General features: G+C 57.3%; 2 protein-coding genes across 2 annotated transcripts in view; one reads left to right on the top strand and one right to left on the bottom strand.

Annotated features, from left to right (window-relative positions):
• FLI1 (Fli-1 proto-oncogene, ETS transcription factor) overlaps positions 1-2,824 on the bottom strand; it is a 114,961-nt gene extending 112,137 nt beyond the window's left edge. Inside the window, exon 1 of the mRNA XM_060104844.1 lies at positions 2,480-2,824. Coding sequence (XP_059960827.1) covers positions 2,480-2,497 — 18 coding nt within the window. The 5' untranslated portion in view covers positions 2,498-2,824. The remainder of the gene's footprint in view (positions 1-2,479) is intronic.
• Positions 2,825-3,000: 176 nt separating this feature from the next.
• Positions 3,001-8,783, top strand: LOC132494273 (uncharacterized). The gene is made up of 4 exons (XM_060105277.1): positions 3,001-3,129; positions 3,196-3,777; positions 3,984-4,134; positions 7,976-8,783. The coding sequence occupies exons 1-4, from the start codon at positions 3,001-3,003 to the stop codon at positions 8,305-8,307; spliced, it is 1,194 nt and encodes a 397-aa protein (XP_059961260.1). The 3' UTR covers positions 8,308-8,783.
• The last annotated feature ends 4,917 nt before the right edge of the window (positions 8,784-13,700 follow it).

The raw sequence follows: 13,700 nt of genomic DNA, 5'->3' as shown, positions 1-13,700 counted from the left end.
ATGCCAGAATTAGTCAAAGATGACTTGTCAAGGCCATTCAAACTGGGAACACACATTCTGAATCTGTGTCTACAAATTCGACATGGTATGTGGTGTCTTCTGACCTCTCTCAGCCTAGAACTGGATTTCGTGGACATGTAGGTACATGTTCTTGCAAGAGCATGTGAGCGTGATATTTTAGGAACTGAAAGGATTGGAAAGGCACTATTGTAGAGGTAATTTAGTCCCACTATTTCACTTTTACAAAGAGTTTGAAGCTCATACTGGCTGAATGGACTGTGCATCCTTGCACAGAGACCAGAAGTCCCCTGGCCTCTCCTTGTCCACTGTCTTCTCCAAACACAGTGTTTGAACCAATGTGAGAGTGGGGTCTGGGAACCCCAAGATCCGAAGGTCACCCATGAACAGGAAACTGTGGCTTTCACACAATTTCAATACCAAAGTATACACTAAACACTCAATCCTTCAGAACGCTGGGCAGTGCAGAAGCCTGCTTGAAAAGCCTCTGCTCTGCCCACCAGCAGAGCAGCCAGGCAACCTGGATCAGAGACAAGGGTGCTGGGGGGAGGGTCTGGATGGGACTCACAGGCTCCTATCACCAGGTGAGAAGGAATCCTGTCACTCCCACCCTGGCATGAAGTGCCAGGGTCCTGGTCTAAGCTTGTTCTCACTGACGGCCATGCCAATCCCTGTGTATGCAGCTAAAGAGGTTAGCACATCCTGGGTTCACAGACCACAGCTTCCTCCCTACCCTCAGGGCCTGTGCCAAGAGGTCTGAGCATCGGGGAGATATTGCTTCAGTTCTCCTTAGGGTGTCCACATAAGACCCTGGAGCCATCTTACCACCCTTCCGGGTCAGCTGGGGGCCTTCTGGGTAAGTGGCAAGCATCCTAGTGAGGGAAGTTTTCTAGAGTGGAACATCTTATTACTAAACCAGGGGTACTGGGACACTTGCATGCACCCACCAATGAGAAGAGAAACTGGCATGAAATGACTGGTGGGTGACCACCTCCCTACAGGAATGCCCTCTCACCCATTCCTCACCCATGCACCTTAAACTGGAGGAACCCAGGCTCACAGAGGCTCCCTTCAACCCAATACAATCAGTAATCTCATCTCCACATTTTCAAGTTCCTGCTGTTGGTGCCTTTTACTTAAGTCAGCATATTTCAAACTTTCAGAGAAAAAAAAAAAGCTTAGAAAATAAAAACCACTACCCCACCCAAATGATAAAAATCTCCTGAATTCTCCAAGCCCAACATCCTCTTCCTCAGCCCTGAGCAAAGATTTGATTCCTCTGGGTTCTGGGAATGGCGGGCTCTGCCAGTCCCCACCTCACCAGCCTAATAGCTTTTCCAGACCGACTTGGGCTTGGTGTTGGGGGACAGCCTCGCAGCCAACTCCTGGTCCCATTCATTCCTCTCGGGCCTCTTAAGGCCAGTCACATTAGGGGCTGTCCCTCCTCTCTGCTTCTGGCTCCACTTCCCCCTTCCAGAGGGAGCAGGCAGTCAACCCTCGTGAAGTCTACGGTGAAACCCAGACCCTCACCCGTCCCTCTGGGCTGCACTTGGCAACGTGGACCCAGGCGCGAGGCGCGGGGTGAGGCTAGGGGCTGGGGGATAGCAGGCAGTCGTCCGGGCCGCCGGCTCAGGGCCGCTTACTTTAGGAGGAGCGGCTCCGCAGGCGCGGGACCCTCTTCGAGAGGCCGGTGGGAGCCCGGGCGCGGAGTGCGGGAGCCGAGCGTGCGGAGCGGCGCGGACCGGCCGGGAAAAAGATGCCCCGGCGGAGGAGCGGCGAGGCCGGCCCGTTAGTCCCGAGGAGCCGGCAGCTCCCGAGCGCCGAGAGCCCGGCAACAGAAGTACCAAGAGGAAGGGAAACCGGCCCGCGCTGACATGTAAACAGGGCTTCCATCTGGAGCAGCCCGCGCACACAAACCCCCAGACACACTCACTCGCACCCCGATCCGCCTGCAACCAATCCACTTGCCCGTCCCTGGGCCCTCCCGGCAGGGGCCCGGGCTGCTGGCGGCTGCCCGCCCGCCCCCGCCGTCTTCGGCCTCGGGGGAGAGGAAGCCGGCCGCCGGGAGGGTGCCCAGTGCCGGGGCCGGGGTGCCCGGCTCTCCGGGTGGGAGTGGTGGCCCCGGAGGTCTCCGGCCCCCGGCTGCGATCGGCGCCCGGCTCCCCGGGTTTCACGCCGCCGCCGCCGCCCGCAGCCCGGCCGGCAGCGCGGTGGGAGGGGGCCGGTCTCCGCTCCGGGCAAGGGGTGCGGGGGAGATCGCTCTCGGCGGGGAGCCCGGCGGCTCGCCCCCGCCTGCGAGACTCGCCACCCGAGCGCGGGAGGAGACGGCGCGAAGCCGGGGCGCGGAAGGAAGGGAAAGTGGCCACGTCTTCCGGGACCCCGGCGCCCCGCGCCCAGCCTGCCCGCCGCCTCGCCGCCCCGGCCGACCCCGGCGCTCCGCGCCCACCGCCCGGTCGCTTACCTTAATAGTCCCGTCCATTTGGCCAAGTCTGCAGCCGAGCCCCCCAATATTCCACACATTGACCCGGTTACAGCCTGACCTCGCAGCCCCTTCGGATTAGCCCGGCGCGGCCTCTCTGGCGCCCTGGGCCCTCCCTGCGTGCCCCCCGCGAGCGCCCTGCCCTCGCTCCCCTGTGCACGTTTGTTGTTGTAGCGGAGCGAAAAAGAGACAGTTAACCGGATGAAACTTTTTTTCAGCTAATTTTGGGAAGTGACTTCACTTTGCGAATGGGGAGGAAGTCCTATCTCTCTCTCTCTCTCTCTCTCTCTCTCTGTCTCTCGCTCTCCTCTCTCTTCTCTTCTCTCCCCTCTGCTCTCCCTCGTCTTCCCTCTCCCCCACTCACACCCCCTCTTCCTCCCCTCCGCGGGTCCTGCTTTTCGCATCACACACACTATATAAATACACGCGGAGATGCCCAGATACATTCATGCGCTGCGCACACAGGATACTTGCTCCCGGGAGATAAGAGCGAGCTGGGAACAATGCCGGGGTCCACGCCCAGCGCCCGCGCCCTGATTCCCGCAGTCTGCATGCCTCCCCCCACACCTTCCCCCAAAGTCCAACACCGAACGCCTTTGGCCTCCTTCCTTTCCAGGGGCCGCTGGCCGAAGGTGGCCCTCCTGACTCATTCACTTTCCGTTTCTTCCCACAGATACGTTCATTAATGTTTTTTCCAGCCGGAGTCAAACTTTTTCGGGGGTGGAGGGGGGAGGCGGGGGGCGGGAGAGTTTACTCGGGCTGGGGATAACCTGGAGCCTACTGCCCGGGAAGATCCGGACGCAGACCGAAGCCGACCAACCATTAGAAATTGCATCCAATGGGAATATTTCCACTCGGGCCCTCGGCTGCGGAGTCGCGCAGACTCCCGGAGCGGCTCACCCATCGACGCGGACTCGGGGCGGTTTCGGACGGACCCCGGCAGTCGGGGGCGTGGACTCGGCTCCCAGCGAGCTGCGAGCGAAGGGACGCACGCGGGGAGGAGCGCCTCGGCCCCTCCGCTACTGGGGAGGTCCCGGCGCCCGCCGAGGGCCGGGACCTGCGGCACCCCAGGCCACTGCTCCGCGCCTTCTAGGGTCAACTCCCTGGCACATACCCCAACCCGATGGCCCAAGCCCTGGCACTCGGGTCAAAGCCGCCTATGCAATGCCACCTTGGGCCCCAAGAAACCTACACTACGGAGAGACGATCGCTCCAGGCTGGCCGGCGGGTCTCCAAAGCACAGCAGGCAACATCCCCACACCGACCCAGACTTCTCCCGGGTGAGACCCCCGGGGCCGGGGCTCCAGACCATCATCCCCACCCCGCCGTGAGGCCAACCTCCCCTCGGCCCGCCTTGTCGGGCCCCGCCACCCGGAGACCTCCCGGGCCCTTCCGCAGTGCCGCCGCCCGCTCCAGTTGGCACAGCGAGGGGACCCCCGGGCGCTCTCGGCCTGACTCGCTTCTCCCCGACCTCCTCCGAAAACAGGTTACCTTGTCCACGCTCTCCAGACCACGCTTTGGACTTTCTCACTTTTATTTAAGAGTCCACCCGGAGAAAGAGGAGAAAAAAATCCAGAAGAGATCCGAGTCAATTGGAAAGAAAAACTTTCAAAAGGGTGTCCACAGCGGCGAAAAAGGTGACTTATTAATTCTTTATTTCTTCAGGAGCAGTTGAGCCCGAGAGCTCGCTGGCCTCCCTCCCTCCCCCCACCCCCTTCTCGAAATTAGTCTCATCAATTCAGCTCCAATTTTGGGTTCGAATACAGACACGGGTCTGAACGTGACCAGACCTGGAGTGGCGGGTGCAGCTTGCCAGCAATTGTGACTCGGTGTGCGTAAGGGGGAGAGGGGTGGGGGGATGGGGTAGGGGTGGGATGGGGGCCGGGCTGGCCCCCCCCACCTCCTGTCTGCTTCTCAATCCAGGGGTCTGCTCGGGGGCTCCCCTGGGACCGCCACATCTGGTTACCGCTAGCGGGGTCAGTCCCCCCCTTTGCCTGGGGCCACCAGTTCTGGAGTTCAATTAAAAGAAATCAGGCTTAACCCTTTCCTCCCCTCGGCCCCGACGCCCGCCCTCTCTCTCTTCCCTTCAGCGTTTCCACATGCTTTCCAGAGAGGAAAGAGGTTAAAGGGAAAGGAAGAATGAATTACATCCTTTCAAACCCCAAATTGTTTCCTTTTCAGCCCAGACTCTGCCGACCTTCAAACGACAACAAGGCTTTCAGGAGGGTGCGGGGAAACCGCTTCCCACACAGACCTGACCAGAAACCCGGCACCCCCGGGCACATTCCCCCTCTTTCAGGCAGAGAGAACTCCAGTCTACCGCCGGAGGCCCCCTTCCTGGTTCTGGGCAAACACTCAGGCCGTTAAAGGCCACCGCAGGCCAGCCAGCGTCTCTCCCTTCTACACCCGGTCTTCCTAGTACTTGAGAAGGCTCCTCTGTGGCAAAACATTGGCCAGGTGTCTCTTCCCAACTCCTGTCCAGCCTGGCAAATAACAGATTGGCTTCACTGCTCTGATCAGTAAGTCACCCCAACATCTCTAGTATCCCCAACTCCTTTTAGCAGGAGCTACCTCTCCCCTAAGGAGAACTCAATGTGGAACTAGATTAAAATGAGGACTTGCCCTCCTGTCTGAGCTGTGGAAATCAACAGCACTTTCTGTTTCTGCCTGTAAAACCAAAGCTTCTGGCAATTTTGTAATTTTGAAGATGGTGGGGAGGGGAGGAGGCTGGCACTGGTACAGCTGTCACCCTTAGTGACTCACTGACTGGCACTGGGGCCGTGACTTTTAATGTATACCAGCCCCTCTGTCAGAAGCTCCTGTCCATTCACAAGGTCCTCCACCCAGAAAGAAGAGCCCCCCAACTCTGAAGAGCCCTCTGAGGGAATCTGAGTCTCCCTGTGACCCGCATTGGCATGGCAGTGGGCAGGGCTGCCCACTTATGTAACTCTGGGTTTGATGTCCCACTCGACTGCTGCTGCTGCTTTTTTAAATCCTGAAGGGGGAAAACAGCCCAAACCAAACACAACAGTAAACAAGTCTGCCCTGTTTAATGTGGTTGCCACCAGACATCTGGAAAGATGGTTTGATCCTGGCAGCTCACATTGTTTTCACGAGCAGCCAAAGAGAATATTTCGAATGTTTGCATTGAGACAAATTGATAGAAAGCCTGTGGTGAAGCAGCTACAGACGAAAACGGTCTTGGAGCTGGGGAGGGGGAATCCTTCCCCTTCTCTCTCCTCACCCCTCTTCTGCCCTCTCCCCTCCCCCTCCTCTCCCTTCTCCAGGCCCAGCTAGGGGCTGATTACCCCAGCCCACGAATTTGCTCACACCCTCTTTCCTGGCTCACCAGAGACTGTCCTGCCTCTCCCTTTCCCAGACTGGGCAGGGCTAGTGACCAGGAGCTGATGCCCAGTACCATCCTGCCCACTCCGCCAGCCCAGGCTGGCTTTCAAGTCAGGGGAAGCTCACAGCCAAGGGAGCCAAACCCGCACTGAAAACAAAAGCTAGCAACCGAGGGGGGGGGTCGGGGTTGGGGGGGGAACCAACAAAAGAGCCCACCACACGTTTCTGAGTCTTAAGGTCACTTGCAGAAAGCATGCCCACGGGGGCGAGTACTCAGGGAACCTTTGGACTTGGAACATTTTCATTGCAACTGTGGTGGGGCGACTTGCCTCGCACCATCCGCACTTGACAATATTTTCAAAGATGCGGAAGTCCTGCTTCCCCCGGGAGGGGAGCGGCGGGGTGAAACGTGTCTTGGCTCGCTCAATGTCAGCCCTTTTGACCCGGTCAAGACTTTCCAGACGCGGCTTCCCGGGCTTCTTCGGTCCCAGCCCGGGTTGGGGGTGGGAGGACGCGACAACCGGAGCCGGGTCCCTGGGGTGCCTCCAGACCTCGGGACCTCCGGTCACTTGAAACCCCGAAAGATGCCAGGCTTGGCAGGGCGTCGCGGGCGGGTCCTTCCCCTTTCGTCCTCCCTCCTCCCGGCCCCTCCGGTCCGGCGGCCTCGGCGGGTATTCGAGCTGGCAAGGGGGGTGGGGGAGGGCACGCGGGGGAGGGATGGGCGAACGAGCGCCAAAACTCCAGACTGCACAACTGCAGCTTCAAGTGTCTGGCCCCTCGCTCGAGGCCATAATTAATTTGAGATTTATTTTTATTGGAGAACTCGAGTCTCGTCTGACCTTAGCCAAACAAGGCAGCTCGAGCCGCCCCTGGATGCGCTTGAATGCCGGGGAATATTTCTGCAGGAAGGCTCTGCAGGCGCGCCTGCTTTGAATTTGTTTCTCAGACTTCATCGACTCACAGATTGAAGGAAGATTTAGAGCCTCTGCTGGCCCGGCCCGCTCCCCACGCTCGTTCTTGCCTTAGCGCCAAGAGGGTTCAAAACGCTACGTGGGAGGCCGCGGCGGCGGGAGGGCCCGGGAGGGGGAGGGTCTCTGCGCCCCGAGCCCCTGGCGCTCCGGGGCCGGGTCCCCAGACCACGCGGCGTCGAGGAGGAAATCCCAAGGGAGTCCGAGACTGACCAGAGAGCGCAGGCTGACAAGAGGTGGAGACCAGCCAGGTGCCGGCACCCTCACCCGGTGGCGGCGCCTAGACGGGGGCTTTGGGGGAAGGGAGAATTCAGCCTTTCCAAATCTCCAGCCGCCCTGCCTCCCAGCCGCCCCAAACAGCATGCAAAGTACAGACCTGTGTCCTTGAAACGCCGTTTCAGGACCTGCCGGCCAGATGCTGCCCCTGGGCCGCGCCGTTGCGAACATTCTGGGGCTACCAGTCTCTTTTCGTCTGGTTGGGGGGGAGTCTCCCCCAGAATGCAGCGTGGGCTGAACCAGCACGCTGGTTGGAGGGGGAGCGAGAACAAGGAGTCTGGGTGACTCGTAAGGAGGGAAAGTGGGGGACCCTGCCCGTCTCGAGTGGGGCGGCGAGGGGTCTTCGGGGATGTGCTCCTGGCGCTGGGATTGACAGGTGCTTTGCCCAGTGCGGGCACCTCGCAAGGACATGGTCAGGGTTCCTCCACTGGGTCTCCTGCCCCTCCCCGATACCTGCAAGTGGAACGTCCTGGTTGAACATTCGCATTGGGAAACCCGGCTCATTGGGTTTATATTCTGGCTCTGCACTTACCAGCTCTGTGGCCTTGGACAAGTTCCTTAACCTCTCTGTGCTTTAATGTCCTCATCTGTACGTTGGCTTTATAATAGGATCTACCTCAAAGGGCTGTTGTAAAGATGGAGTGAGTGTTTAGAACTCGCCTGGCAGGCAGCACAACTTTGCCCTTATTGTTTGTATCTTGGCTCTGCCCCCTTGTAAGCTGGGTTACATGAACCTCTCAATGCCTCAGTTTCTCATCTGCAAAATGGACCACCACCTAGGGCTGTTATTAATATCAAATAAGTTAGTACAAATACAGTGCTCTCCCCCTTTTCACCTTTCTCTTGCTCCTTCCAGCCTCAAACCCGCCCTATGCTCTCTCCTGCGCAGTTCTCCTTGAGCACTTGGAACCCAGATCGCTGCCCGGGTGGAGTGGGCACCCTTGGTTCCCCAGGGCCCGGCCTGTCTCCTGGCTCCTGGGGCCCGGGCGCCTGGACCTGCCGTGTTTGTCAATAATATCAGAGCCGAGTGCTGAGGCGGGATGGCCGGGGCTTGGCGGCCGGAGACTGTTTGTGCCCCTCTGGCAAATGGTAGGCGTAGGGAGCCTGCGGAACAGACCCAAGATTATCATCGCCACGCGGACCTCCCGACCTCATCAATGCACCTCTTTGTGCAACAATACAAACTTTGTGGCTGCCGAAAAATCCATTTTTTCCCCTTGAAAGGAGCTCCTGCGGCGAGCGGCTCCCCTGGCGGCCGGAGCTCGTAGACTGCCGCCCCTCTCCCCCTCCCCCAGCGGCTCCCTCCACTCGCCGGGGCCCGTTTGCTTTCTCTCTGACTCTTGGCCTGGGTCAGGCTCCCGGGCTCCCACTTGCCCCTCTGGGTCCTCCTTAAGGTTTTGGGTCCCCTGGTATGTGCAGGCTCGGGGGTCCCAGTGGATGGGAGAGAGACTGCAGCTCCCCGCCCCGGGGCCCTTCGCAGCCCTCGGGACAGAGCCGGGAGTGAGAGCCGGGTCAGCTGCGCCCCGCGTCCCGGGAGCGGTGAGGTGGGAGGGGTTACCGCGCCCATAACCCCCCAGGAAACCTGGACGCCGCGAACCGAGCTCGCTGTAGTCTGTGTCTGCTCTGCCACCTCCTGGGAGCCATCCATCCACCCATCCATTTACTGATTACCCGTCCATTGATTCACTCGTTTTTCATTCATTCATCACTGATAGATTAAACAGCCCTTCCCGGCCAAGCCTCCAAAACCTGGCTTCCCCAAAGTGACTATGTGGACTCCTTCAGACCACAGGCGGGGAAGATGCTACTTGGTGTCAACAGACTTCCCTTGAGAGAAACAGGAGGAGGGCTGGACGCATAATTGCCAAGCCCAGATAAGACCCGAGAATCCCCACGCCGTCGAGGTGCCCGGTGCCTGCAGACGGTCACTCCGCCCGGCTTTCACGGATGCTGGACGCAGCGGAGGGGGCCAGGAGGGAGGGGCGGGGGCCTCTCGGGGCGGGGTTTCGGGAAGGAGGGGGCGGAGCCGAGCCCTAAGTAGGTGGGAGTTAGTTTGCCGAGCCGCAGCGGTTCTTCCTTTTCGGAGCTGGGGAAGGATCTGGGCTGCTACCCGGGAGGCGGGAGGTCGCGCTTGGGATGCGAGAGGACCTCGCCGCGGTCCCCACCCCGGGCAGCTCCGCACCTTCGGCCCGCCCCGCTGGCAGATTTTCATTAAACGTGTAACCCAGATGTCCTGGCCTCGGTTTGTTTACATTCTTGGGAACTGCTGTGGAAAAGGAAAAAAGAAAAAAAAAAAAAACCCAACCCCCTTCGATATACCTTCAAATACAGGAATCTGCGCTTTTGAGGGGCCGGTGGAGCCGAGGAAGGTGGGCTTGAGGACCGGGGGTGTCGAACCCGTAAGAGAAGCGCGTCGCGATCACTTGCCCGCACCCACACGCGCGCGCTCACACCCTCACACTCTTGTCCACACAGACCCCTGACTCGGGGAACCTGCTGTGCACGGCGCGGCGTGGGCGCACGACCCATCGGGACCGGACGCTGGCCCGCGGGTCCTGGGGCCGGCGTCTCGGCTTTCCTGCACGGCCCTCACCAGGCTCGCCCACCTCCATTCTCCCAAGGAGAAGCGGCCAAGAGGCTCGGTCCTCAACCAGGGATTCCCGAGGGTCTGCGCCATCCTCATCCAGCCTAGCTAGTGGCCCCAGCTCCACACCCACCTGCTAAGAGCGTGGCCCGCTCCACCCGCCTCTTTTCCCGCGGAAAGGGGGAAGGAACCCTAGGTCCGGGGAGAGGGTCTGGGGGTGCTGGGGGGGTCATTACCTGTTTAAAGACGCTGTCATGTCTTACCTTGACGTAAGACGACGTGTCGGGGACTGTCTGAAACATCCTGGGTGGGTGAGGAAGGGTCGAGAAGGCCCAAGAACCAACCTGGGTGGGAGAAACCTCAGTCACCCGCGAGCGGAGCAAGGGTGAGACGGTGGGGGGCAGGGTGAAGTGGGAGAGCAAAAGAGAGACGACAGGAGGGCTGGGAGGCTCCGATCCACCTGGACCAGTGAGGGAGGGTGGGGTGCAGGCACGGTCACCCTCCCTGTGCCTCTGTCCCCCAGGCTCCAGGCTAAGGGGTGGTGGTGAGAGCCAGCTCACATCGTTGGGCCTCTTGCCTACAGTCCTGTAACCTTCCATCGGCAGCCAGAGACGCCCGTCTCCCCCAGGGCCTGCGTAGTTTCATACCTGGGGATGCAGGGGTGGGGATAGGGGTGCCAGAAGAGAGAAGGTGGCCAGGATAGAGGTAGGTCTCCTCAGCTTTGCAGCCCGAGGCTCCAGGAAACAGATATTTACAGAGTTGCCCACGCTGCGGCCCTCGGGGCACAGACCTTCTGCCTGACTCCCCTACCCACACCCACCCCCCAGGGCTCCATTAGCGTCCAACTGTCTCACTCTTCCCTGATGGTGGACCACTTAGAAGGGCCCCTGGCTCAAGGTTCTGGAGGTCTGTGGAGGCCCCTTTCCCAGAGCGCACCCCTCACCGCCACCGCTTCTGGAAGAAATCGAGTTTTCTCAGCAGAGACAAAGACAATGAATGAGGCGGCCTCATTTCTAGTGGCAGGGGAGGTGGGGTCTGAAGTTTGAATATTTGGACTGGAGGGCGCAAAAAGCTACCCTAGGAGGCCAGGTGCCTCTGTATGAGTCTCTCCCCGCCTGGCCAAGTCTGGCGGCTGTCTCTCTCCTCTTCCTTCCCTTCCTTCTCTCAAACCATCTCTAACGTGGCAGGGCGCAGCTTCTACAGCAGCCAATGTGTTTCTGATAAAACGCTTTTCTCCCCACTAACGAATTCCAGCTTTTTGGCTCCCGAAGCCACAACAGACACACAAGTTCAGGGACCAGGTACATTTCTCCGGGCTCCTAGATTCCCATTCACTGTTCTCCCTTGGTGCCCTTGCTCTAGAGTCTCCCCATTTTCTTTGAAAGTTGAAGTGAAAATTGCAAGAAGAGTGAGCAGGAGGGAAAAACGGACAGAAAAGAAAGCCTGGGAGAGAATGAGAGAAGGAGCCCCAGAAAGCCTCCAGGCTGCACCTAAAGCAGGCAGCCGTGACCCTGCATCACCCCCCAGAGATCCCTCGCAAACGAACACCCACCTTAGACACCCCTTCCTGCTCCGCCAGCAGGAGCTGGACTCCGACAACTCCAGGGCGTTCAAGCTCTTGGTGTGACCCCTCTGCCCCCAGACTCCCGATCCTTGGCAGAATGGAATTAAACCTGCTGGCTGCCCAGAGTCAACGTTTGCCTTTCTTTCCAGCGTATCCAGACAGGCAGCCTCAGCTCCTGCACATCCTCGGGGGCTGCAGGAACCACTCAAGTCTGTGCGTCCTGCAGCTTTCCTCTCCGCCGCCTCTCTCCAGCTTTCTCCGTCCCACTCCCTCTTCCTCTCTCTTTTCCGTCTTTTAATTTGATTTCCGTTTTCTTATCAATATTTCAACTGCTGTCTGATGAATTGTTCTAATAGACAGCCACCCATCTGCCCCCAGCTGCTTTTCCAGAAACCTCCCTGTGTTCCTAGGAAATGTCAAGGAGCACCAGAAACCACCATGTATCATAAATGTAAAGACACACAACCGAGTCAAGCCAGGAGGAGACGTAGAAACCAGGGCCTTCTTTAAGCTGATTATTGAGTTTCAAACGACTGCAGCACAAAGAATTATTCTTCAAATTTAAATGATATGAGTGATGTCTACTTTGATTTTTCAAGCCCTTAAGTTTTTCCTCCTTAAAAGTGACTCCTTTCTCTTATTTGGTCCTCTCCAGGCATATACCTCCTGACTCACATTTCCTAGGCAGCATCTATAAGAGCAAGTAGATTGCAAGTGTCAGGGAACCAACACTATTATGGGGTTTTGATTAAAAAATACACATACATTTAAAAACACTCTTGCTGTAACACAACATTGTAAATCGACTATACTTCAATTTAAAAAAAACACTCTTACTAAGGGGTTTTTTCTGGGTCCTCAGATCTGTGTTTTCTGGAAATCTGGAATGTTGCTCATTTCTTGGCTTGTAGGCCACTTGTAGACCTGGCCTTGAATGGGGCTCCGATTTGTGGGTCATGCTCGCACTGCCTTTCAGGTGCCCCATCCCAGGACCATTCTCCACAGACCCTGGGCCGTTTTCACACACTGGGCCCCCCTCTCCAGAGTCTCCTGTAAAAGGGAACTGCTTACCAGGCCCCAGAGCAGAACTTTGGCGGGGAGGGGGATGGCGGAGAGAAGAAAGCAGAGGTGACAGGTAAGAGTAGAGAGTGCGTCAGTTTGTAAGAACAAAACCGACAGTTTTGTACACCTCTGATAATTAGTCTCAGTTTCTCTAGCTTTCCCCTCCTCTTCCTTCCTGGGGTACCCAGATCTCTGGCTACTTTGGTTCTGGACACTGGGAAAATTTGTTTAGTACCTGCTTCCTCCTTTCCACCTCCCCCTCCTCCCTATCCTCCCCCTCCAACTGGCTCTGGAAATTTCTGACCAAAAGGCAATTGCTTGGATTCCATTTCTGGAGAAAGCACACTTATCACCCAGATCTCCCCACGTGGGGGGTATGGGCGTCAGGGTTATTCATTATTTCCTTCTCAACAATATCCCGATTTTTCTCTCCGTCCCTCCCCCCAAAGCTCAACATATTGAAACATTTTGCTGCTTAATAAGAGCGGCCGGGAGAGCTGGGAGGTGAAAGGCCAGCCTGGGACCGTGACTGGGGCTGCCCGGGCTCAGCGCTGACAGCCGGGCTGCCCCCGCCCAGCACATTCCTGGCCACGGCTTAGGAAAACAAGACAGGGCTGGGGAGGGGAAGCGACTGAAGTACCAGAGCCACGGCCCCGTATTTTTGTTCTTGGGATTCTTGGAGAGCTTGTCTTCCCTCCCAAAGGGAACAAACACTATTCTACACAACCACGAATAAAACAGAAGGTGCTCCTCCAAGCAGATAATAATCCTACACTAATGTCATGCATTTCAAAGGTAAGCTTTTTTTAGGAAAGTTAGAGGTTTGAAAATGAAGGCTTCAGCTATCTTAGAGGAGATGAAAATGAAGCACATTGTCTAATTAATACCTCACTGCCCAGATTAGGTTTTTCCTCCCTTTGTCCTCCCTTTATTTTCTTTTTCCCTCCCTCCCACTCCCTCCTTCTTCCTTCCTTCTCTTGAAGGTGATTTCTAAGAGATCCCTTGAGTACCTGCCCCTAGATTTTTAACCCTTTTCTTTATGTTTTCACAGTTGGTATTACATCCTTATTTGTAGACACATCTGTCTAAGGTTTGTTCCCTTCATTAGACTGTAAGCTCCCTGAAGGCAGGAGTTGAGTTTGTCTGGATACTTACTGTCCACACTGAAACTGACAGGCAGAGAAACAGAACGGTTATTTACCTACATCCCTCCTTTTTGACCAAAAACTAAAGAAGGAAATACAGAACAAGCACAGGGAACCATCACATTGTTATTAAGGAGAAACTGACAGGAAAATTACACCTGAGTGAGTGATCCTGATTCATTTTCTGCTTTGCAGGGTTACATGAAATCAGTGCTCATGTGTTGGCTTAATTTTTACATAAATGGTTCAATCAGGGAGC

This window comes from Mesoplodon densirostris, chromosome 7 (genome assembly GCF_025265405.1).
Source record: "Mesoplodon densirostris isolate mMesDen1 chromosome 7, mMesDen1 primary haplotype, whole genome shotgun sequence".
NCBI classification, from domain to species: Eukaryota; Metazoa; Chordata; class Mammalia; order Artiodactyla; family Ziphiidae; genus Mesoplodon; species Mesoplodon densirostris.
The sequence above is the reverse complement of the archived record's forward strand: the minus strand, read 5'-3'. Positions and strand labels throughout refer to the sequence as shown.

Coding starts and splice junctions, on each gene's coding strand:
- LOC132494273 (XM_060105277.1), top strand. CDS start 3,001: ATGCCGGGGTCCACGCCCAGCGCCCGCGCCCTGATTCCCGCAGTCTGC. Junction 3,778..3,983: donor CCGACCCAGACTTCTCCCGG/GTGAGACCCCCG, acceptor CTCCGAAAACAG/GTTACCTTGTCCACGCTCTC. Junction 4,135..7,975: donor TGTCCACAGCGGCGAAAAAG/GTGACTTATTAA, acceptor TCTCCTGCGCAG/TTCTCCTTGAGCACTTGGAA.